Here is a 24124-nt window from a genome sequence, read left to right on the forward strand (position 1 = left end):
GAGGCGGGATAGGCCCTTAAGGCCCTTAACAACCACTTAATTGCCTCTATTATCCCATTTTGAGAGGCCTTTCCGATTTTTTGACATTTCCCCCATCCTACACGCCTCCTCTGGAACACGCCAGGTAATCCTGGTGGCCTCACTAGTAGATTGCTTACGAACAGCTGCAGCTCCACCATTACAAAGGAGTTTTCACCGATGATCATTTGCAGGTGGCAGAACTTTGTTCTCTCAGGTCTGGGCGAACTTTTAGCAGGCCTACTCATTGTTGTGGAAGTTTGGAACCTGACACCCATCTCCAGTGTGACCTCCTGGGAAACCCCTCTCCCCACCTTGACTGAGCACTTCCTCAACTGAGGCATATACCAGAAGCATGGCGACCATTTAATTCCTTTCCTCCTGGACATCAGATTTGGATGAAGACCAGCCGTGGCAGCAGCAGAACCATGAGCAACAGCAGCACCAACAGCAGGAGCATCAACAGGAGCGCCAAGCTGCTAGCCACCCACCTGAAGCTGCACAGACCAGAAGGCACCAGCGTGCGACAACATTGCTGCCCAGGATGCAAGGGACGCACTCATCTTGGCCAGATCTGGCTAGCCTGCACAAGCAAACACTTTTGTCTCGCACCTTCTTACCAGAGCATCGACAATGGACAAGAACCTGCGGATTCCTTTCAATCTGACTACCATACTGACAATTGCAAGGCGCCCTAAGCCCTCAATGTGAAAGTCCCATTTGTAAAATGACACAGGCCACAACTTAAACAGTTTGCCATCAAATCTGTTTATAATACAATGTCAATGATGGCTGGTCCAAATACAAAACATCACAGCACCCAAGTGACTATCCTTGTGACTAATTGTGCTTTATCTTCCTCTTACACGTGCTCCTACGTGGTGCTTCCCCTGTGGCTTCAGCAGATGTGGAGGCTCCTTGCTCACTTTCTTGCGGCTTCTGTCTCGACGCCTTTGGTGGCTGTCCTCTGAGGTTGCGAACCTGTGAGGGCTCGCCAACAATCTGCTGCTCCTGCAGCTGTGCAGGGGTTGAGACGCCAATCTCAGTTGGGTGGTGACTCTGACCGAGGGCTCTGCAGTGGCATGGTCGTGTGAGCGCTTGGAGAGGAGCCCCCACTTCCTTGTTGTCTGCCACCAACATCCCTCTCATGGGTCAGTCCCACTTCAGAGCTAGCAAGTGGCTTGACAGCACCTTGCTGCAATTCAGGGGGGCCATGAGGACCCATTTCTGCACTGGAAGTCCTACTCCAGAGGACTTCCATGAAGGTCTGGTTTCTCTGCTCAATAGCCGACCATCGCTCCTCAAGAGATGTCATTCTATTCTGAACAATTACCATGTTTTCTATACCCTGGCGACTAACCTCCTCCATGGCCATAGCCATCCTCTCCTCTATCGTAGCCATCCTCTCCTCTACGGTAGCCAGCCTTACCATGGAGTTAGCCATCCTTTCCACGGAGGTTGCCATCCTTTCCACAGTGATGCGTTCATGCGCCAATGCCTCCACAAAGGCTCTGCTCATGTTCGCGATGGACTCCTCCATTCGCTCCACACTCGCAGCGACCCTGGAGACAAAACCTGCCAGAGACTCCTGCACCTGTTCCTGGAATTCCAGCACCGTTCTCCTTCTGGATGGACCCGGAGGCACAGGGTCGACATGCAGCTGAGCCGAGCTGGCAGAGTCCTGCGCCCTCCGACAAGGACTCTCCACTGCTGTCCCTGTCTCCACCATCTGCTGATGCTCACTTGTGAGCTGTGATACACCAGGTGCCAACACTACTGTATCTCGCCAAGGTCCCACCGAGGTGTGAGAGTCTGCGCTGGTGCTGGGTGTGCTGAATTCTGCTGACGGAGCGCCCTCAGAGGTTGCAGCTTCCTCTGAGGAGTCTGGAAGCTCAGGCACTTCCTCCTGGACAGTGGGGATGGGGGCTTTCGATGGTCCTATGGGGGAGTAAAGGAAAGAGTTAGAGATGTGAGGTCAAGGTTACATGCACATTGAATTTTGCAGATGATCATAAGTCCATCTGTTAGAGCATCAGAATCATTATCAGTGACTCATGCAATGTCAATGAGAGAGATGCCAAACTATTCTGTCGCCAGTTGCTGCATTGCGCCCGTCTGTCCATCCCCCACTTGAGAATCCTCATCGATCCCGGCGATTTCCAGGGCCACCTCCTCCCAGGCAGTGAGCTGGGCTACTGAGGGTGGTCCGGCTCCTGTCAAGGCTCTTTCCCTCTTATTGTGGGCTCTCTTTTCCTGCAATGAGGGACACAAGTGGAGTTTGAGTGAGAATGAAGGAGTGAGTGTAGAGAATCCATAGCATAGATGCTTAGAAGGAGACAAAGGGCCCTCCCTGTGTGTTGTAAGTTGTTGTCATCACATCACATTGATAGAGAGTGTGAGGGCTGTATGGTCGAATAGTTAAGTGAATGTGACCATAGAGAGAGAGGGAATGGGTAAGGGTGCAGGGATGTAAGTATCAAGTGGGATGTGGAGGAAGAGGTTGGCAAAGCAGAGTGCTGGTGAGGAGAGGCGATCGGGATCAGATTGAGGGTGATGGGAAAGTCATACTCACTTTTCCTGTGCGGAGAAGGTCATGAAACCTCTTCCTGCATTGCAGCCAGGTTCTGCGGCTCATTGATATGGAGTTGACCTCCTCGGCCACTTGCAGCCACACAGCTTTAGTCTGCTGGGGTGGCTTTTTTCTCCCTGAGGAAGGGAAGAGCACCTCCTTATTAGATCTTGCTCCCTGCACCAGAGCTTGGAGGGAGGGCTCATCAAAGCAAGGTGCACACTTTTGTTTGCTGGTGGACATGGTCAGTAAATGAAGTCCTTCATACAATTTCCAAAGCATTTCCAGTCTCCAGAAGAAGCAAAGCTGCTTGCAGGCCTTAAATCCAGCAGCATTGATGACGTCATCAGAGGCGACTTTCTGTATGAAAAGACTCATTGGGCCAGGGGTTCCCACGCACTGGAAGTCAATTGCCTAATTAGGGGAAAATCGCAATTTTTCAACACTTCACTTCGGAGTCGGGGTCCTGACACGAATCCCACCTGACATGCCCCAGTCTGCCCAAACTGGTAAAATCAAGCCCTGTGTAATCACCAAACCAAAACATTGATTGGAGGAGAGCAGTGGCTGAAGGATCTCTTTAAAGCTGAGAGGAGGGTGGCACAGCTCTCCATCTGAGAATATTAGGAAGAGGTGCCAAAAGGTAATGAGGAGCCTCTACTATAGATTCAGGTGAGGATCACCCCCCTGGTAAACCATTACTTTCTCAGGTTAAGGTACATTACAGAAGGTATGCTACATTATACATTGCTGTGTACTTGTAGATCCATGTAATAAAGGTCTTACATAATGCTGTCCATTTGAGTAACAATAATTATTGGCAATGTCAGGGCCAAATGTTGGTGGGGGCTTCAGTGATACAGAGTGAGTCATGGTCCCTGCAGGGGCTTAGAAGGACTGAAAGGTGCTGAGGCCTCTCTAGTTTTTGATTGGTCATGTGCTTCCTGTAGCTGAGAAACAAGGTCTTGGAATGTCTAGAGTAGGGTGGTAAGATGTTGGAATAAGAAAATAAGAAGTAATAGCAGGAGTAGGCCATACGGCCCCTCAAGCCTTCTCTGCCATTCAATAAGATCATGGCTGATCATCGCCCTCAACTCCACCTTCCCGCCTGATCTCCATATCCCTTGATTCCCCTAGAGTCCAAAAATCTATCTATCTCAGCCTTGAATATACTCAAAGACTCAGCATTCACAGCCCTCTGGAGCAGAGAATTCCAAAGATTCAGAACCCTCTGAGTGAAGAAATTCTTCCTCATCTCAGTCTTAAATGGCCTACACCTTATCCTGAGACTATGCCCCCTAGTTCTAGACACTCCAGCCAGGGGAAACAACCTCTCAGCATCTACCCTGTCAATCCCCTTCAAAATCTTGTATGTTTGAAAGAGATCACCTCTCATTCTTCTAAACTCCAGAGAGTATAGGTCCATTCTACACAATCTCTCATCATAGGACAGCCCTCTCATCCCAGGAATCAATCTAGTGAACCTTCGTTGTACCGCCTCCAAGGCAAGTATATCCTTCCTTAGATAAGGAGACCAAAACTGTGCACAGTACTCCAGGTGTGGTCTCACCAACGCCCTGTACAATTGTAGCAAGAGTTCCTTACTCTTATACTTCAACCCCCTTGCAATAAAGGCCAACATGCCATTTGCCTTCCTTATTGCTTGCTGTATCTACATGCTAGCTTTCTGTGTTTCTTGCACGAGGACACCCAAATCTCTCAGCACCAACATTTGAAAGTTTCTCACCATTTAAAAAATATTCTGTTTTTCTATTCTTCCTACCAAAGTAAATAACCTCACATTTCACATCTGCCACCTTACTGCCCACACACTTAGTCTATTTAAATCCCTTTGCAGACTCATGTTCTCCTCAGTTTACTGCCCCACCTAGCTTTGTATCGTCAGCAAACTTGGATACATTACACTCGGCCCCTTCATCTAGGTCATTAATATAGATTGTAAATAGCTGAGGCCCCAACACTGATCCTTGCAGCACCCCACTAGTTACAGCCTGCCAACCTGAAAACAATCCCTACTCTCTATTTTCTGACCATTAACCAATCCTCTATCCATGCTACTATATTACCCCAACCCATGAGCCCTATGTACCTGCAAGTAGGAAACCATCACCTCCTGATGCCTTCCTATCTCTAGGCACAGCTTGCACATCACTTGTTTAGATTGACAAATGTACTACAGGTGGTTTGTCTATGTTTTCTGCAGGGGGCATCAAGCTCTGCTATTGCCAGGGGATTCACCTTTTTTCTGCTAAAGGAAAAATCTGTTCATACTTGTGGGCAGTGCAGATATCATGTTCCACTGGCAGCAAGTCGAGCAGGCATAAAACTGGGTTTGGGAAATGGAAAAGTCTATCATAATTCCACTGATGGATGGTATGTCTATCCAGTAGGTTTGGAGGCAGGGCCATGACAAGAACATGTGCAGGAACATCCCCTTTGGGTTAGAGTTCTGCCAGCAGTCATCTGTCGGGTAAACTGGAATTATCGGAGCTTCCTTGAGCAGGGGTATACATATTGTGCATGATTTTGAGCTGGCCTTCTCTGATTGTGCTGCAGGTGAAGGTTATAAGGGTCAACTTCAATGTTTCCCTCTAGTCTTCCCTGTCAATGGGTGGCCCAAATCTCACTCCCATGAACTGTGTAGGGTTTCTGTGTTTTCTGTTGTGGAAGTTAAATTGAGGTAAAAGTAGGAGGCGTTACTGCTGGGGAGTTCTGTGCTCTGGAGGAAGAGTTTTAAACCCTGAGCAGTTTTAACAGTGCTGATTGGCTAAGCCTTTGTTCACTTAGTGCAATGTAACATTGTAGTAAATACATTTCAGCTAGGAAACTATTAATAGCTTTCTGGTTAAAACAAAATAATTATGGCAGATTTATTTTAGTTACAGAGTGTTGTAGTTAATTATAGCTCTGAGTTCTAATAGTCCAGCTAAACAATAAAGGGCTTCCTGAGTATAATTGCTTGTGACAGATGGTGAGCAGCCATGAATATAATAATTATTTGTATGGTACTTGGGTATTTATACATGCAACTTAATTCTGGAAAGTCACTACTCCAAACTACATAAAGACTAATGTAGTCAGCTTAGGCTAAGTGTGGGCAAGGGGGAAGATTTGCTTAAAGTCACTGAAATCACTTGATCTGCATTGGCAGTTGCACAGTAAAGTAATTCTGGATTTTGTTAAGTCTTATAGTATAGGCCTGATACTTTCCTTTCCTAGACCTCCTGAATAAAACTTTCATTGTTACTGTATATAGTATCTAATGAGAGCACTATGCAATCCTAGATCAGAGGTCAACAGAAATAGTACTTGCAGTGTTTCATTTTGTTCATAACACACCTATTATCTCAACCTTACAATGGTGTCCTTCGCCACTTAAGACATTTCCAGTTTCAACATGCTCAGCTATGACCATTAAAATCAGAGATAATTTACATTTAGAATATATGTCAATTGGGTTGAGGAATAAATTGCTAGCAACTTAATTTTACTGGTACCCTTAGCAACCCTCAGTTAATGGTAGCTTTTATTAGGAACAGTAATTCCTAGATTTGGTTTAAAGTCAGGTTTCCAAAGGTGAAAGCAATTGATTTAGGTCATGTTACCATTTGTTTTGCTTCCTTTTACAAATTGACGTTTCCAATTAGAATTTAAAAAAAACCTTGTGCTTTATTTTCAAAGAATCTTGAAGCATCTTAAGCGTACATTTTCTGTAAACATTAAATGTGCTAAGAATTGTCACATCAAACATGTTTGTTTACACACCAGAGATGTGGACATTCTTGTTGGTCAATGGTGGATGGAATTATCAGCACTATCTCAAGGGGCAATTGGGGATGGGCAATAAATGCTGACCTTGCCAGCGATGCCCACAGCCCATGAACAAATAAAAAAAAACTATCACTGTTTGCCACAATTGGTAAGGGAGGCATTGTGTGAGGATGTATATGTTGTGTCTGTGTATAATAAGACACAGGCTGCAGGACAATGGTACAACAGGTGTTTACTCAATGTGGCTCACACGGGAACTGATCTGTACAGATTACAACTCAGTGCTATATACAGGTGTGGTCACTGCCGGTACTGCAGTATACATGAGCTGTAAAAGATAGTTCCCCCCTTAAAGGTATATACATTACAATTCCTCCCCTTTTAGATTAACAGTACCATAACACTCATTTAACAATTAAATATCAGACTAATTACAATGAACACTTTTAACATGCAACATTAGCTGAAAATAGTCTATTTATATATTCAGTCTTTGGGGAGGCTTCCTGATCCTTTCTGGATAGCGCCTTTCCTGAGTGTCTTGCTCTTGGTGCGGAGGCGATTCTGGCCCCCTGTCATCGGTTGGTTCATCAGCTTCCGATGCTACTGTTTCTGGGGTAGATGCGACCTGTGCGTCGGGTTCATCACCAGGTACGTATGGGTGAGGCATGGGGTTGACTTGTTCCTGTGACTCTAGGATCTGGTCAGCATGGCGTCTCACGATGCTCTCCCCAACATCCACTGTGTTCTTTAGTGGGCCCTGCCGTGTGCATATCGTTCCTGGCTGCCATTTTTCTGTTCGGTAGTCGCGGGCCAAGACTGGTTGCCCTACATTGAAGCTCCTTGTTGGCTTCTCATGGATGTGCTGGAATTGCTTACTCTCAACATCTCTTCGTACATTTGGTCTCAGCAAATCCAGGTGAGATCTTAACCTTCGGTTAAAGAACATCATGGCTGGGGCTTGGTTGGTGACTACATGTGTCGCATTCCGGTAGGCGAACAGCAAATTGTCCACCTTGTGCTGCAGCGGAATGTTGTCATTGTACATAGCCTTTATTGCCTTTTTAAAGGTTTGTACGAACCTCTCAGCCAATCCATTTGTGGCTGGATGATACGGGGCGGATGTGTAATGCCTTACCCCATTCTTTTTCAAGAACCTCCGGAACTCTTCTGACACAAACTGTGGTCCGTTGTCGGAGCAAATCTGTTCTGGCAAGCCATTCCTGGCAAAAATGGTCCGTAGGACTGCAATAGTTTTCTCCGTGGTGGTGGAGGATATTTTGATGACCTCAGGCCATTTCGAGTGCGCATCCACGGCTATTAAAAACATTGAGTCCATGAATGGACAAGCAAAATCAATATGCACCCGTTGCCATGGAGATGAGGGCCACTCCCATGGGTGTAGAGGGGCCTGTGGTGGTGCATTTTGGACTTTCTGGCATCCTGAGCAGCTCTTGGTCAGGTCCTCGATTTGTTTATCGATTCCCGGCCACCACACATAAGCCCTGGCTTGGCTTTTCATTTTTACCCCTCCCAGATGACCCTCATGAAGCTCATTGAGCACTCTATCCCTTAACTTGGGTGGAATTACCACTCGGGATCCACACATCAAGGTCCCCCGGCACACTGACAGCTGTTCTCTCCTTGTCGAGAATGCTGGCAACAGTGAGTCGCCATGTGCTGGCCATCCCTTCACCGTCAAATCATATACCCGAGACAGTGTCGGGTCATTTCGGGTTTCCTTTTCGATACAAGCGTTAGTTACCGGTAGGTATTCAACTACAGTCCAATGGAATATTTCGACAGGATCCACTGCTGGTGCTTCCTCCGCAGTAGGCAGTGGCAGGCATGATAGCCCATCAGCATTTCCATGCTGTTTCGTGCCCTTATATTCAATCTCATAGTGGTGCGCCCCTAGAAAAAGTGACCATCTTTGTAGTCGTTGCGCAGTCATCACAGGAACACCCTTCTTCAAATTAAAAATGGAGACAAGAGGCTGGTGATCAGTCAGCAAGGTGAATTTCTGCCCGTGCAGATAATGATTGAACTTTTTCACTCCCCACACTAGGCTGAGGGCCTCCCTGTCTATCTGGGCGTAGTTACGCTCGGCTGAGGTTAGTGATCGTGACGCAAAGGCTATTGGCCTCTCTGAGCCGTCCGAGAATTTGTGCGACAGCACCGCTCCAATGCCGTAGGGTGACGCATCACATACCAACCGAATTGGTAATGCCGGGTTGTAATGGGCCAATACCTCTTTCGATGTGATTAGTGTTTTGCTCTTCTGGAAAGCTCGTCTACATTCGTCACTCCACTTCCATGGCACCCCAGTTTGCAGTAGGGTGTTCAGTGGGTGTAGTATTGTAGACAAATTTGGCAAGAACTTATGGTAGTAGTTTACCAGCCCGAGGAACGACCTCAGTTGTGACACATTTTCCGGTGCTGGAGCCTTGACTACTGCCTCAATCTTCTCTGGGGACTTATGTAACCCCTCTTTATCGATAACGTGGCCACAATACGAGATCTGTTTTCTAAAAAACTCGCATTTGGGACGGTTAGCTCGGAGCCCATATTCCTGCAATCTAGTGAGCACCTGCTCCAGGTTGGCAAGGTGATCACTGTCATTTTCGCCCTTGACCAGGATGTCGTCCAAATAACACTGGGTCTCTGGGATCCCTTGCAGGACTTGTTCCATTGCCCTTTGCCAAATAGCCGGAGCTGATGCTACCCCGAATACCAGCTGGTTGTATTGGTAGAGACCTTTATGGGTGTTGATTGTGAGGTATTTTTTTGATGCTTCTTCTACCTCCATTTGCAGATACACCTGGGCCAGATCAATCTTAGTGAAGCGTTTCCCTCCAGATAGCGAGGCGAAAATATCTTCAATCCGCAGAAGTGGATATTGCACGGTGTGAAGGACCGGGTTCACTGTTACCTTAAAGTCCCCACAGATGCGAACCTTCCTTGGTTCCCCAGGCGTGCTGTTCAACGACTTTTTCATCACAGGGACGATGGGTGTAGCCCACTCGCTCCAGTCTACCTTGGACAGTACACCTGAATGTTCCAGACTCTCCAGCTCTGCTTCGACGGCTGGGCGGATCGCATAAGGTACCGGTCTGGCCTTAAAAAATGTTGGGCTTGCGTTTTCTTCAATTTTAATCGTTGCTGTCATACCTTTTAGTGTTCCGAGTCCTTGCTGGAACACTTCTTTCGCGTCAGTTAGGATCATTGACAGTCGTCCAGGTGTGACGTCGTCATCCTTTTTGTCAGCCACAGTCAGTGCCTGTATGGAATGCCAATCCAGTTGTATTTTCCGGATCCATTCACGTCCCAGTAATGGTGGTCCTCCATCTTGCAATACATACAGGTCTAGTTTTGGTGTTTCCTTACCGTTAAATGTAACGGTCACCCTTATTTTTCCTTTGGGGTAGACTTTTTGCCCCATGTACGTCTTCAAAATAATTTTTGTGTCTCTCAAGGGTATGTGTGAGAATAGCCGCTCGTACTCCCGTCGGTTTATGACTGTTAGGGCTGATCCTGTGTCCAATTCCATCTTTACCTGGACTCCTGCTATCTTGAGAGTGACCCAAATGGTTCGGTAATCCTCCGTTGTGATCACATTATGTAGTTTCAGACAACTCAGTTCCCTGCTTTCGGAGTTGTTATCACTCTTTTGTTCATCTGAACTATTCTCCGTCATCTTATGTACCTTCTTGTACTTTTCTTTGGTAGGTTTCTTATTGCTGGTTTTCTTTCCCGACCTGCAGACTCGTGCTATGTGTTCTACTTTTCCACACTGTCTGCACACTTTGCCTTTGAACCAGCAATCATTCTGGTCGTGTGTTGTTCTGCCGCAGCGATAGCACTTCTCTGTTCTATATGACATTTCATTTTTGCCATATTCTTGCGGTCTCTGTTGTATCTCTGCAGCGCCCCGTGCTGCTGCTTCATATGATACCACAATGCTGAAAGCCTTTTCCAGCGTAAGGTCCTTTTTAGATAAAAGCCATTCCTGGGTTCCTTCACTTTGAAGCCCACACACAAACTTGTCCCTTAAGGTATCTGCCAGTCCCGCTCCAAACTGGCAGTGTTTCGATAGTTTGCACAGTTCTGTTAAATAATCAGCATTGCTTTCATCCTTATGCTGGTTCCGTTTGTGAAACTTGAATCTTTCTGCTATCAGCAGCGGTGTGGGGTTTAAATGTTCCTGTAGTATCGTTACTATGTCTTCAAAACTCTTTTCCATTGACTTCGTTGGGGTTACTAGATTTCGTAATAAACCATACGTCTTTGCACCCATTAAATTTAACAATACCGACGCTTTCTTGTCATCTGACACCTCATTTGCCTTGCAGTATACCTCTATTCGTTCGACATATGTAGTCCAATCTTCGACTTCATTGTCAAACGCGGTGATACTGCCACTCTTTGGCATTTTGGGTGTGGTTTAAAATGGCGTCTCCCAATGGCTTAAAATGGCGTCTCCCGTGCTTTCCTTCCTCCGCCGCTGCTGCCAACGCCGCTCCCGGCGGTTCTCATGGCAATGGCGGCGCCCTATATGTTTCGCGCGCTTCTCCTGCGCTGCTGCCAACGCCGCTTTCGGCGGTCCTCGTGGCAATGGCGGCGCCTCGCGGGTTTCTGCGCGTCTCTCTCTCCCTCTCTCCGACGCTGCTCGGCCCCTGAACACCGGCTGCGCCCTGTGCGCTCTGCCCTCTCTCTCTCTCCCCCGTCGACGCTGCTCGGCCCTTTGCTGTGCCGCTCGGTCGGGCTCTAGCCTGCCGCTGTCCGGGAAGGGTCTGCGCAGTACCTGTTTCGCTGGACCACCTCAACTGGAAAGCCAAGCCTGGCTCTCGACAGCCTCCCCCGCAATTCTCGAGTCTCTGCTGGATGACTGTGCGGTTGCCCGTGGTCGACGCCCGAGTCTCTGGCCTTGACCTCCAATCCACTGATCTCCAGGAACGAATCCCCGGGAGGTGATGCAGAGTTGCAGGTAGGTTCGAACTTGCCTTGTCGCCAATGTTGTGTCTGTGTATAATAAGACACAGACTGCAGGAGAACGGTACAACAGGTGTTTACTCAACGTGGCTCACACGGGAACTGATCTGTACAGATTACTACTCAGTGCTATATACAGGTGTGGTCACTGCCGGTACTGCAGCATACATGAGCTGTAAAAGATAGTTCCCCTCTTAAAGGTATATACATTACAGTATAGATGTCTCATCTTCCTGACAGTAAAACTCATGCAATTTAAGCTGCTTTCTGCTGTTCTATCCCAACCCCTGCCCCATGAACATACATGAGAAGGGAAATTTCCCCCTTTGATCAAATTTATTTTTGAAACAAGCTTTATTTTGTAACATAAGTTTTGTCATGCGCCAGAGACAATTGTTACAATCTCACAGTTTGCAAGTCTGAAGTCAAAATAATAGTGTAGCAACTTTGGAGCTGGACTAGCAACCCAGCAGGCCATTGTATAAACCAACCTGGTTTGTTAATGCCTTTCAGGGAAGGGGACGTGCCACCCCACCTTAGTCTACTCGACGTGTAACTCCAGTCCCACTCTATGGGGATGAATTTGCTCAGAGTATCACCGCCCGTGTACACATGTAAAAGGGGTTTCCAGCAAACTTCCACAGAAGTTATGGCAGCGGAGAGGAAGGAGCCCTGAGGAAATTCTCGGTATATGTGGTTGATTCTTGATGCACTCAGGTATAAAAACAATGATACTTAAGAAGGCTCATCACCACTTTCTAAGGGCAACAGGGGATGGGCAATAAAAAATACCTTACCAGCCATGTCCACCTGTTGAGAACAGAATAAAATGAGGGGATTGGATCACCAGCCCTACATGCAATTTTCACAATCCCCTTGCAACCTTGCAAATTATGGCTTTCCACAGTGCAAATGCCTGAGACAAATAATTATACAAATATCTATATATATAAAACGGTATGTCTCTCTGTCTGTCTTTCTGTCTCTCTGTCCGGCTATATAATCAAAAGTTATAGAGGGTACCTACACGTGTGTTACATCAAAAGAAAGCTTACGATTCCAGAACGGTCGTAAGCTTATTTACGTTTCGGTGAGACAAAAGTTGTACCCGCGGTATCCAAAAAACGTTCAAAATTCTGCTCATTATCTGCTCATTAGCATTGAGTGACGTCGAGGTTGACCAATCATACGGTCGAGCGACCCGACGGTCGACCAATCGCTGCGTGGCGGGGGCGGGTTCCTGGCGCATGCGGGCGGGCCCTCCTAGAGTCGAGTGACGGGATGATTGACCAATCCTACGCTTTGGTGACCTGACGTGAACTGAGGTGAGTCGCTGCCATCTTGATGCCAAACTTTTCATTTCTTTTTCCCGCTTTCTGCGTCTTTAAAAAAAAAGTTGCTTTTAAAACACATATTGTTTTTTAAAAAAGTTAATTACTTTCTAAATCTTTTATCTAATCTCATTAATTTTCCTACCTCGCCCCATTTTTGCAGGTAGGCCTCAAAGCCTGGGCGTCTGTTGCCAGCCATGCTGGACCCTAGGCAATTGTTTTGTGGTAAGCTCCTCCCACCCCTCACCCCCCACCCCCCCCCTGCTGGGCCCGATTCCGAACCAGCGGCCAACCATCTTGGTAAAGGCTGGCTGGGCTCACTGCAAGCTCCTCGCGCTTGCGCTGCACGGCGCACGCGCACCTCCACACAGAGCGCGGCCAGAGGGAAGCGAGCAGGTTAGCGGGGGGGGCGGGGCTCAGGAGGGGAGGAGGAGCGGAGAGGGTTACCCCGGCAACTGGGCTCGCCAGCCGTAATCGGCCGTCTCAAGCCGCTCAGGCCCAGGCCCGGTCCCGGAGATCGGGAGGCGGAGAGGGGAGGAGGGTTACCAAGGCAACCAGGCCCGGCCAGCCGCAATTGGCCGTCTCAAGCTGCCTCAGGCCCGGCCTCGGGAGGGCGGGGCTCGGGCTGACCGGGGCGCTGCGCTCGGCATGTCAGTGCGTGGGGCGGCACGGAGCTCAGCGGAGCCATCGCCGGCAGAGGGGAGAGGGTCTGCTGGCTCCCCCCTCCCTTTCTCCCCCCCTCCTTCCCCCACCCCTCACCTCCTCTCCCCCCTCCTCCCCCCTCCCCTCCCCCCTCCCCTCCCTCCTCCCCTCTCCCTCCCCCCCTTCCCTTCCCCCCCTCCTCCCCGCCTCCCCTCCCCCCCTCTCCCCCTCCTCCCCCCTCTCCCCCCTCCCCCCTTTCCCCCCCTCCCCTTCCCCCCTCCCCTTCCCCCCTCCCCTTCCCCCCTCCCTTCCCCCCCTCGTTTCCCCCTCCCCTTTCCCCCCTTTCCCCTCCCCTCCCTTCCTCCCTCTCCTTCCCACACCCCTCACCTCCTCTCCCCCCTCCTCCCCCTCTCCCCCTCCCCTCCCACCCTCTCCCCCTCCCCTCCCCCTCCCCTCTCCCTCCCCCTCCTCCCCTTCCCTTCCCCCCTCCTCCCCCCCACCCCGCCTCCCCCCTCCCCTCCCCCTCCCCCCCTCTCCCCCTCCCCCTCCCCCCTTTTCCCCCCTCCCCTTTCTCCCCCTTCCCCCCTCCCCTTCCCCCCTCCCTTCCCCCCCTCGTTTCCCCCTCCCCTTTCCCCCCTTTCCCCTCCCCTCCCTTCCTCCCTCTCCTTTCCCCTCCCCTCCCTTCCCCCCTCCCCTCCCTTCCACCCCCTCCCCTTTCCCCTCCCCTCCCTTCCCCCCTCCCCTCCCTTCCCTCCCTCCCCTCCCCTTTCCCCCCCTTCCCCCCAGTCGCGCTCTGTCTTCCCCCCAGTCACTCTCTCTCTTCCCCCAAGTTGCACTCTCTCTTCCCCCCAGTCGCTCTCTCTCTTCCCCCCAGTCGCGCTCTCTCTTCCCCCCAGTCGCTCTCTCTCTTCCCCCCAGTCACTCTCTCTCTCTCTCTCTTCCAACAACAACATGCCCTCAAAAATCCCTCAGCACCGCCGGGCACTTCAGCTAGTGTATTATAAATGGATTTCCAACATCGTAAATGCTTCCAAAATTGCTTATTTTGTTTTCCGGTGTTGTGCTATTCCATTTGTTGAAATTATTCCAGAAGAATATTAGAAAATAAAATAAACAAAAAGTACATTATTTTCTTTTAAAATTGTTATAATTGTGCATTTTCATCAATTTACTGGCCAAATTTGGTGCGGACTTGCATACCTGATTATTCATTAGGTTGTAGCGATTCATGTGCATCGCCACTAAATAATCGAGTTCGACTTCAACGACCTATAAATAAGTTGTTTATTTACAGGAACAGGTTAAATACAACAGGTAAGGTAGCAGGTAAGATGGCTGACTGTAGGAGCACCGTGGTGTAGGTCTTTCCCCAGCGGGGATGCCACGAGGACTAACTAGAAGTTTCCGAGCTCAACTGCTAGCAGGTTCCGAGCTCAACTGTCAGCAGGTTCCGAGCTCTGACGTCATGACGTCATCACGTTCTTCCTGCCGTTGAGGAGTCACGTGATGGACTGCGTGACGTCATCATGCAGAGTACAGGAGAGAAGCCTGAGTATAGTAACAGATACATACAGTAAGGTAAGTTAAAGGGAATTATGTATCTCAATGTAAGGGACAACCGGTGGTACCGCCACAAGGTAATGATTAACCATTCAATATAAAAGTGACTTCTTTGGGACTTAAAAGAATTGAATCCAAAAAAAACTATTGGATTAAATAAGAGGTGTTCTGGTGGCTATTGTTTTATAGGAAGATATTGGGCTGAATATTGCTGTAAAAATAACAGTGTGTTAATGATGCACACCATTATTAATGTACAAATCGGCCAGCAAGTTCAGTGAATTAAGAGATACGACGTGAGTTGCGAATCTCCAGAACTTGCTGGTCGATTTATGTCGCTTCGCTGTTTGCTTTGCACAAGCGACATCTCGCCCTTAATCTCCCTGTTATTGTTAAGAACTTGCTGGATTTGCACATTAAATGCCCATTAAACTCTCCACAGAAAGTTAAGTCTGGCAATTAACAGTGTAAGTGCCTTTTTAATGACTTGATAACTGTTAATGCAATGTCAACCTCTCTGGTCCGGAAATTGAACAATTTAAACTGTGGAGACTCATTCTTTCAGGTGGTAAATTGTTGTCCGAGATTTTAAAAACATCAAATTTTAACATTCTTACTTTTCCTTTCTGTCTCTGTCTTTTTTTTTCTCTCTTAATCCAATCTACCTTTCCCTCTTTTTATTTCTCTTTCTGTGCCTGATTTGATTCTAATTTACCCTCCTTCTTAGTCATTCCTCTGTTTACTTCATAATCCTTAAATCCCATTGGTTAAGGAGATACTATGTTGGTCCCACCATTCACTGAGGTCCCAGATGCCCTGTTGCCCTCACCACACCATTATCAGCTCACACTTCCAGCAAATTACGGCCCAAAAAAATTTTGAGCTGAAGGCTGCAGAAAAAAGTCTAACAGAGCACGCCACAAAATGCCCTGCTCCAGCAAGATCCAACCCATAGTCATGCTCTAGTGCATTATCGACAACAACAGCAACAACTTGCATTTAAGTAACACCTTTATGGAGAAAAACATCTCAAAGCACTTCGCAGAGGCATAAGGAAAAGAATGGACACCAAGCGAAAGAAGGAGAGATTAGGAGGGGTTAATCAAAAAATTGGTCATAGTGGTGGGTTTTAAGGAAGTTCTTTAAAAGAGGAGGCAAAAGTGGAGTGGAGGGGTTTAGCGAGGGAATTCCAGAGCAAGAGGCCTAGGTGGCTAAAGGCACAGTTGCCCATGGGGGGGAGGAGGGTAAATGAGGGTGTGTGCAAGAGACTGGAGTCAGAGGTACAGAGAGTTTGGGTGAGTGGGATTATAGTATTGGAGAAGGTTACAGAGATTTGGAAAGGCAAAGCCATGAACAGATTTAAGCACAAGGATGAGAACAGGGGCTGTTGGGGAACTTGGTGCTAATGTAGGTCAACAAGAGCTGAGGTGTTGGGTGTGTGAAATTGGTGCAGGATAGAAATGGGCAGCAGAGTGTTGAATGAGCTGAAGTTTATGGAGGGTCGCGAATGAGAAGCCGACAATGACCGCATTGTCGATGTTGCTTCGACCTGAAACATTAACTTTGTTTCTCTCTTCAGATGCTGCCTGACCTGCTGAATATTTCCAGCATTTCCTGTTTTTATTGTAACAGTGAAATCTGGAGGTGACTAAGCATGGATGAGGGTTTCAGTAGCAGTTGCGCTGAGATAGGGGCAAATGTGGGTGATGATAAGGAAGTGGAAGTAGGCAGTCATTGGGATGGAGATGATATGGAATCAGAAGTTCAGCTCAGAGTTGAACAGAGTACTGAGTTTGCAAGCAATCTGATTCAGTCTGAGACTGTGGTCAGGGAGGGGATAAGTCAAGGCTATGGAGTTTGTGACAGAGGTTGGGGAAATTATAGCTCATCTAATACTGAATGTTGTAAAAGCAATCTGACAGCCCAGAGACAGTGGAGGGATTGAGAGAAGTGATGGAAAGTTAAGGTAGGTGCTATCATCAAACTCATCACAACTCAGTATGATAACATTTGGACCAGAACTACTGCCAAATATGATTTTATGGCATTAGTATTGTAATTATGTAGAATTGAAGTGACAAGAGTTATTTCTTTCCAAACAGTATCTGACAGGAATTGTGGCAGTACATTCTCATTTTACATCTTTATATGCAGTCATACAGCTAACTTATTCACATTAGCTCTATAGCTTAATCATGAAGGAAGTTGTATATGAAGCAGAGATAGATCTTTAAATTTAATACTCTTGTCTCTATCAAGGGGATTTTCAAGGTGCTTTCATTGCAAAACTGTTAATTTTAGGTATAAATTTGTATTGTCACCTATTTACAATAATATGCACATCAATTGTGAGTACACACCACTGGCACCATAACAGAGTTCTCAGGAACCAAGCATTATGATCATTATAACATGGTATGAGGTATAGGGAATATTGTATAGTATAAAATGTAATGTGAAAGGGTTGGAAACCAGAGCCCAGTAATCCCATTACAAGGGCACTACTCTATTTTAACCAATAGTCTTGGGCTGTGGTGTATTGTGGTCATAGAAATAATACAAAAATAAGTCTATTTCATGATCAGCAGTGACACATGATAAATATTTCCACAAGTGCGCCCGGCCAGAAAACTCATGAGAGAATTATGGTCAGCCTCACAGTTGAGATAGTTATCACATCCTAGCTATGACGTGCTCTATTTATACAACACATTTCAAATATGATATTTAAACATAGTTATGTTTTTATGACAATGCAAGGACAGAGATATGAAAAAAAATCTCCATGGTTTACAGACCACACAAGCAGTATGAGGTAAATAAATGCTGGCAAATCTGCTAAATGATCTGTTGCGCATTAATTCTTCTGTCACTGTATTGTTAGCTTGTCAAGTTCCTCTGAAAAACATTGGGGGCGATTTTGTTAATGGGGGCGCGTTGGAGGCGGGACTGCTGCTTGGCGGATCGATGTCCCGCCTCCATCAATTTGTGGCCAATCCACGTTATTTTCCCTTCATTGGTCTTGTTAAGCCCACCCAGTGGGCTTAGCAGGCCAATTAAGGGAAAGCCGGTTGCAGAGAATGTCAACGTATGACGTTTCATCTGTCAAAAATTTTTTAACAGATGAATTGTCATTGTTTGACAGCTCTGTGAAGCTGTCAAACACTGACATTCTCTGTAGTTTGATGAGGTCTTGAATTCAAGACCTCATCAAACTTCTTTCTTTCACAGAATTGAGATGGTTGTTGCATCTGAGAATGCAACGGCCATCTCTCATCTGCAACACGGAGGTCCGAGACTCTCCGCATACAAACCGACTGAAGCCTGCAGGAAGAAACAAAGGTAAGTACACTTTTACTAACACTTTGCACTTACCTCAGATACTCACCTCTATACTCTTGCACCCATCACTTACCTTCCCAGCACACTTTTGCACGCCCCGCCCCCCCCCCCCGACCCCTGCAGACCCAGTACTCGCCTCACTGAGCTGGCAGGTTTTGGAGCCTTCGGGAAGTCCGCACTTGTGAGGGCAAAAAGGGGATAATCCTATTTTCTGCCTGTTAACTACCTGTTAACAGGCAGTTAATAGGCTTTAATCCCTTCCCGCCTCCAAGGAGGCAGGCCCCAAATTCTGCCATTTTCCCAGCAGTCCCACCTCCATACCTACCTCCCCAGGGCTGGCAAAATCGCCCCCGTAGTAATGAGAAAAAAAGTTATCTGAGCAACCAGATGAAGTAGCTTAAAAGTAATAAGTGTTGGTTATGAAATTTATCTCCATCACCATTTTCTGTTCTGTTTCACAAGGCTGCTCCTGTTGTGCCACTGCCACTCCCATGGGGTGGCAGCTCAGCATTTTTTTGGGCAGGCTCCTGGTGCTGTTTCTGCTGCCACTGAGTTGCTCACCTTGGTTGGGGGGAGGGAATTGGCTGTGGCACCTGCCGTTATGTCATTTGGTCTTTTGATCCTGGGACTGGAGAAAAGAAAATCGAATGCACTGAGCAAAGTGGCCCTTTAATTTTTAAATCCTCGCCCTCTATTGCCTTAGTAAAGCTAGATGGCAAGAATGTAATGGTATTAATGATGGAAAATATGTTGGATGATATATTCCCATCATTAGCTTATCATGTGAATATACTCGTCCAAGGATTGATGGGTGTATTCAAAATCCCCTATCACTTCTCGCAGAAAATCCAGGAACTGGCAGCAGACAGCAGGGAGCCAGTGGAAGAACTCTGTACCAGATTTCCTGCTGCTGATCATCCTACCACCATCTGAAACTGGCAGGTGGAAATTTTCTGGGGAGAGAAGAAATTACAATTCAGTTACTCTGGATGGAATCCAATCACTCTTGGTGGAAGGTGTGTATTTGCAAACTTCTGGTGTCGGCAGGATGAGGCTCGGCTGTGAATCCCCGCCTCCTGGCATTTACATTTTAGGCTTGCACATGGAGAATGACTTCTTAGGTGAGATACTTGAGGGTTTCTGGTACCTGTGGAATTGTACCCCAGCACCTCACTGTCTTCAGAGAAGGAGAGTAGAAAATTTGTGGAGAGAGATGGAAATCAATAAAAATTGTTGGTGAGTTCATGTTTCACCATTAAAGTTAAGTTTGCTCTGCCAAACAGCTTGATACATTGAATAGATACATTGCAAGGTCCCCATATTGCAATTAGAATACCTGTAAATATAAACACAAAATATTGACTTTTGATCATTTTCTTGTGTTATTCATTCAGAATAAACTGAAATTCAGAATAAAACATTGTTGGTATTAGTAATAGATAAAGACAAACACATTTTAAAGAATTCTTTTGAAAACTTGGAGTATAAATTGGTTATTTTAACAGGATTTGGACAATTTAGTCTAATTGTTTATCCTATGGATTCTTTGCTTTAAAAAAAAAGCCTTTTGTATTCAGTGAACTGTTTAGCTTTTCCTGCAAATACTTGCATCGACTTTTTTCTAAATTAAGTTTCTTTATGTTTTTATACTGAATGGAATATCTTATTAAAAAACTTTAGCATATAATGGTTTCATATTGCAGTGCAATTCCTTCAATGGTTACCTTTATTTCCCGCTAAAGTCACAGCAGCATATCTATAAGAGTGGAAGATGCTATTAAATTCCACAATTATCTCAGCATTTCAGGAGCTCTGCATAGAAGCCCCTATATGAATGTAAAGGGAAAATGCATGTGAGTGCTTTCATCTGCAGATCATATCAGTGAGATGTGCTGTATTTCAACTTCTGTGGCATGCAGGTACTAAAGGGCTGCTGCTTTACCTGATTCAGACCCTGCATTCAGAGAGATGTTTTGGCTCAGAGTTGAAACAGTGGGAGTTTCTCTTTTACTGGAAGCCACAGGACGAACTCTGCAGGTACCATAAAATTATGCTCTGAAATGAAAGCCTTTGAGTGACGGGCAGGTTTTTTTGTTCCTTCTTTTAATTCTCTCACTAACTGACATGAAGGCATTTCTGTCCTTGCAGCAGGCAGCCCAGGCAGCAGGGTCTCAGAGACACTACTTGTCCTGGCTGTAAAATGCTGGGCTGGCATTGTCCCCACTTTAACAACAAATGCACATCACTCATCAATTACCATTTGGCTCTGCTTTAATGGTTGCTCAAGGGAAATGGGTGGGGAATAATAGGATTGAATTTGTCCATTCACTATTTGGTTATGATGTATGTACTGTGTTTGCATCCACATATAATCCATCTATTTTCTCAAAAGTGAAGTCACTTGTACATCACTTTTCCTAATAGTCAAAACATCCAAGCATTTGTCAGAAGAAGTTTTCCTTTGAGCAGTGATGCTCCCTGTTAGTGACACTGACTGATTTTTTTTCTTGTGAAGTGATAGTTAGTTGCCAATGACTGCATTATACAGCTCCTGCCTGCTGCCTGACCTGCTGAGTATTTCCAGCTTTTTCTGTTTTTATTTCAGATTTCCAGCATCCAGAAAATGTTGCTTTTGTATTATACAGCTTCTGCTTATCTTCTGCTCGCTAACATTCGATACAAGCTCAAATTTGCATAGAAGTCCCACTGCATTCGAATGGAGTGACATACATATCAAATGTAAAATTCAAATTGACCTGCCAGTAAATGTTAAAATTAGTGTATGGTCCAAGCCGTTATACTGATATGTCAGATTTAGGTAAAATGATTTATTGCAATTCCAGAAACTGGGTACTTAAACTGTTGCAATTTTATTTTTGATGACAATTTATTATAATTAGTAAATGCTGTGTAGGATAAATTTACCCACTCATTGTAAAATAAAATAGCTAACTCGCCAATAGAAAACAGGAGTTCAAGTGAAAAGTTGTCATGATTAATATTAATAGGTCTGTTTAAAAAAAAAAAAATTAGGTTTCAGTGCGGCTACCTTTCACTCCCCCAAACACAGGGGTAACAATCCAGTGCTGCCAATAATAATTTCAGCAAGTTTTGCGCGCATGATTCTGTGGCGCATATTGTGAATCATCTGTGGCCATTGCATTCTCGTTCAATATCTTACGAACCGGATCCCCCACCCCCTGCTCAATAGTTATTTCTTTTCCTTTTAGATGCAGCTTGTATCTGCTTTGCTTGGGCTTCTGGAAATATTAAGTGCTGTGGGAATCCTGGGAGCTGGTGATGTCAGGCGGGTTGGGTCATTTGAAGGTTAGCAGCCTGGGTAGGGTTCAGAGAAAGTTCACTTGCATATATTAGGCAATTCAATCTTTTACTGTGGTTGTGTGACACAAGGAGTAGGAAGTAAGCTGGTCAAAAGCAGGACGAGCCATTTTGGAAAACAAGAGGGGTGCGCGGGGAGATTTTGCGGCGGCAGATTTGTTCGCAGTCGCGTGGCCGTTGGTTAAAATTGTGACAGGGATCAGGAGATTTGAGCGCCGCGGACGCAGCGAGGAGCGACAAACATTCTCCCCGAAACCGCGGCCGCCAAACCTCAACATTTGGCAGCTTCACTTTTCCTCTCCTCCCCTTCACCCTTTCTTTTTGAATTGAGCGCCGTATCTGCCTTGGAAAAAAAATGGTAAATGATCATTTGGATCAATTACAGGCTTTTAGCTGTGTTGTCTGTCATAATTCATGATTCTGGTCTGGGAAAAAGACCAACAGCTCAACGTGCCAAGAAGAGAGGGGAGGAAAAAATATAAGGGCAGAGTTTTGATGGGAGTTCGAACAACTTTTTCTTTGCAAATTTGCCTACACCTAGAGAGAGAGAGGATAAACACTTTTATTCGCAGGTTGCGGACAGACTCTCGTTATGTTTGACTGTATGGATGTTCTCGCAGTCAGCCCTGGGCAAATGCTGGATTTCTACACTCCGAGCCCGTCTTCTTGCATGCTCCAAGAGAAAGCTCTGACTGCATGCTTCAATGGACTGACACACAGGGACTGGCAACAGAGGCACAGCACTCAATGTAGGTGTCTTTATCATTATTATTCATAATGTATATGATAGAAAATCTTGCGATTTCTCTCATTCTCTCTCTCTCTCTTAAATACAACCCCTCCCCTAATATGTCCCGAAATGTTGTTTAGTTTTAGTCGGTATTATTAATGTCCATCAGTGCTTTGCCTTGGCTGGCAGGCAGGAGCTCTGTGTGACAGTAATGAAAAGTAACTGGATACTTTTGTCACTTCAACTCTGCGTACGTATCTTTGCACAATGTGCTGAGGAATGCAGTTGGTAAACAGTGGCACAAGCGCTAAAAGTAGGGAAAGACACAAGAATTTAAAATCAAACACTCACTCTCTCTGTCGCCGTTTGGAGACTGCAGGCAGGCAGGCCGGCAGGCGGGCGAGAGGTGCCTCAGTCTCTGGCTGGACAGTGATTTCAATAAATCTCCATCAGTTCCTGCTCAGCTGTCTCTCTGCAGCAGACAGAGAATTTACAAGTCACTTCACTTCATTCATTTTCACCGGTTATTATTTCGATGTTTTATTTTATTTTAATTGCTTGAGTGCGATTGAAGCAGAACAGGTACAGGTTTTGCTCTCCAGTTAGTTCGGGCTGTGTGTGTGTTTTATTTTTATTATTTTCAATGACGTTAAGTACCTTTTCATGATCGTGTTTCCTCTCTTGTAAAACCAAACATCGGTTTTGAAAACAAATAAAGCATTAACTGTGTTTGACGAGGAAAACAAATAAGGACTTTATCTTATCAGAAACAAAATTGTCTGTTTCTGGTCTCGTAACCCGAGAATTGCGGATAACAGATTAGTCCCAAACAATCAAAGAAACGGCCAGACCCTTAACATCACTCTAAACATTCTATAACCGATTTTAAAAAACTATTATTTTAGCTCCGAGCATCTTTGCTCGAGTGTTTGATTTTTTCTTTAGATTAGGCAGTGGGACACTTCCTGCATTTGTCGAATAACATTTTCATTGTGCAGATTCCTTCGTTTATTCACATCAAAATTTTTATTATTTGATTCTTCGACATCCTATTGCAATAATGTCCAAACTGCTATTGTGATTTCTCCTCCACCCGCCAAAAAAATCCCCTTTGCTTTCAACATCTTTGTCTTTCGAGTATTCTGGGTTCCCTTTTGAGGAAATTTTATGTGGATTTTATCATGCAAATTGAGAAAACAAAATTTGACGCTTTTATGTTGCAATTTACAGATAGCATACAGAGAAATGCAAAATAAGCCAAGGCTGGGCTGTGGAATAATGGTTTTATTGTAACTTAATGCATAAGGAACACCTACAGTACAAGAGCAGATTATGTAGGGTAAATCTGGAGGTAATATTGTTCCTTGAGTACCAGTGACCACAGACCCTAGTATTTCCTGGTCTTCTGTTCCTCATTAAGCACTTTGTGGCTGTGTTTATTAATGGCTAGCAGAGACTGCAGATTGATTGCGTTGACCTGCCACATATCTGAAAAACCTTTTTTTGATTGTGCCAGTGTAATGAAAAGGAGATTGAGGGAGCTGACAATACTAAGGTTTTAGTAATGTAATAATGTTGTAAGAGACACTTAAATTACCTGTTTGATGTACATTCAGCAATTTAAGCTGTTAAAGGAAAAACAATCAATCCGTGGTACAGTAACTTGTCCCCTGTGTGCTGATACCAGCTGTACACTGCTTTTTTTGCGCACTTTTCACTTCAAAGTTTTATGGGCAAATCTCAGTGTCTTTGGGGTTTAATTAAGTTATTACAATGAAAATGGATGCAAATATAGTTTAATTCCATTAT

At 45.8% G+C, this 24124-nt stretch overlaps 1 protein-coding gene across 4 annotated transcripts in view; it reads left to right on the forward strand.

Annotated features, from left to right (window-relative positions):
• The first annotated feature begins 21633 nt into the window (after window positions 1–21633).
• LOC147117508 (retinoic acid receptor beta-like) overlaps window positions 21634–24124 on the forward strand; it is a 334754-nt gene continuing 332263 nt past the window's right edge. For all 4 annotated transcript variants that reach the window (XM_085988527.1, XM_085988532.1, XM_085988528.1 and 1 more), the window contains exon 1: window positions 21634–22334. In XM_085988527.1, the coding sequence (XP_085844653.1) occupies window positions 22178–22334 (157 nt within the window). In that variant the 5' untranslated portion in view covers window positions 21634–22177. The remainder of the gene's footprint in view (window positions 22335–24124) is intronic.

The sequence above is a fragment of the Somniosus microcephalus genome, chromosome 5 (assembly GCF_052327205.1).
Source record: "Somniosus microcephalus isolate GS21.2 chromosome 5, FLI_Smic_1.0, whole genome shotgun sequence".
NCBI classification, from domain to species: Eukaryota; Metazoa; Chordata; class Chondrichthyes; order Squaliformes; family Somniosidae; genus Somniosus; species Somniosus microcephalus.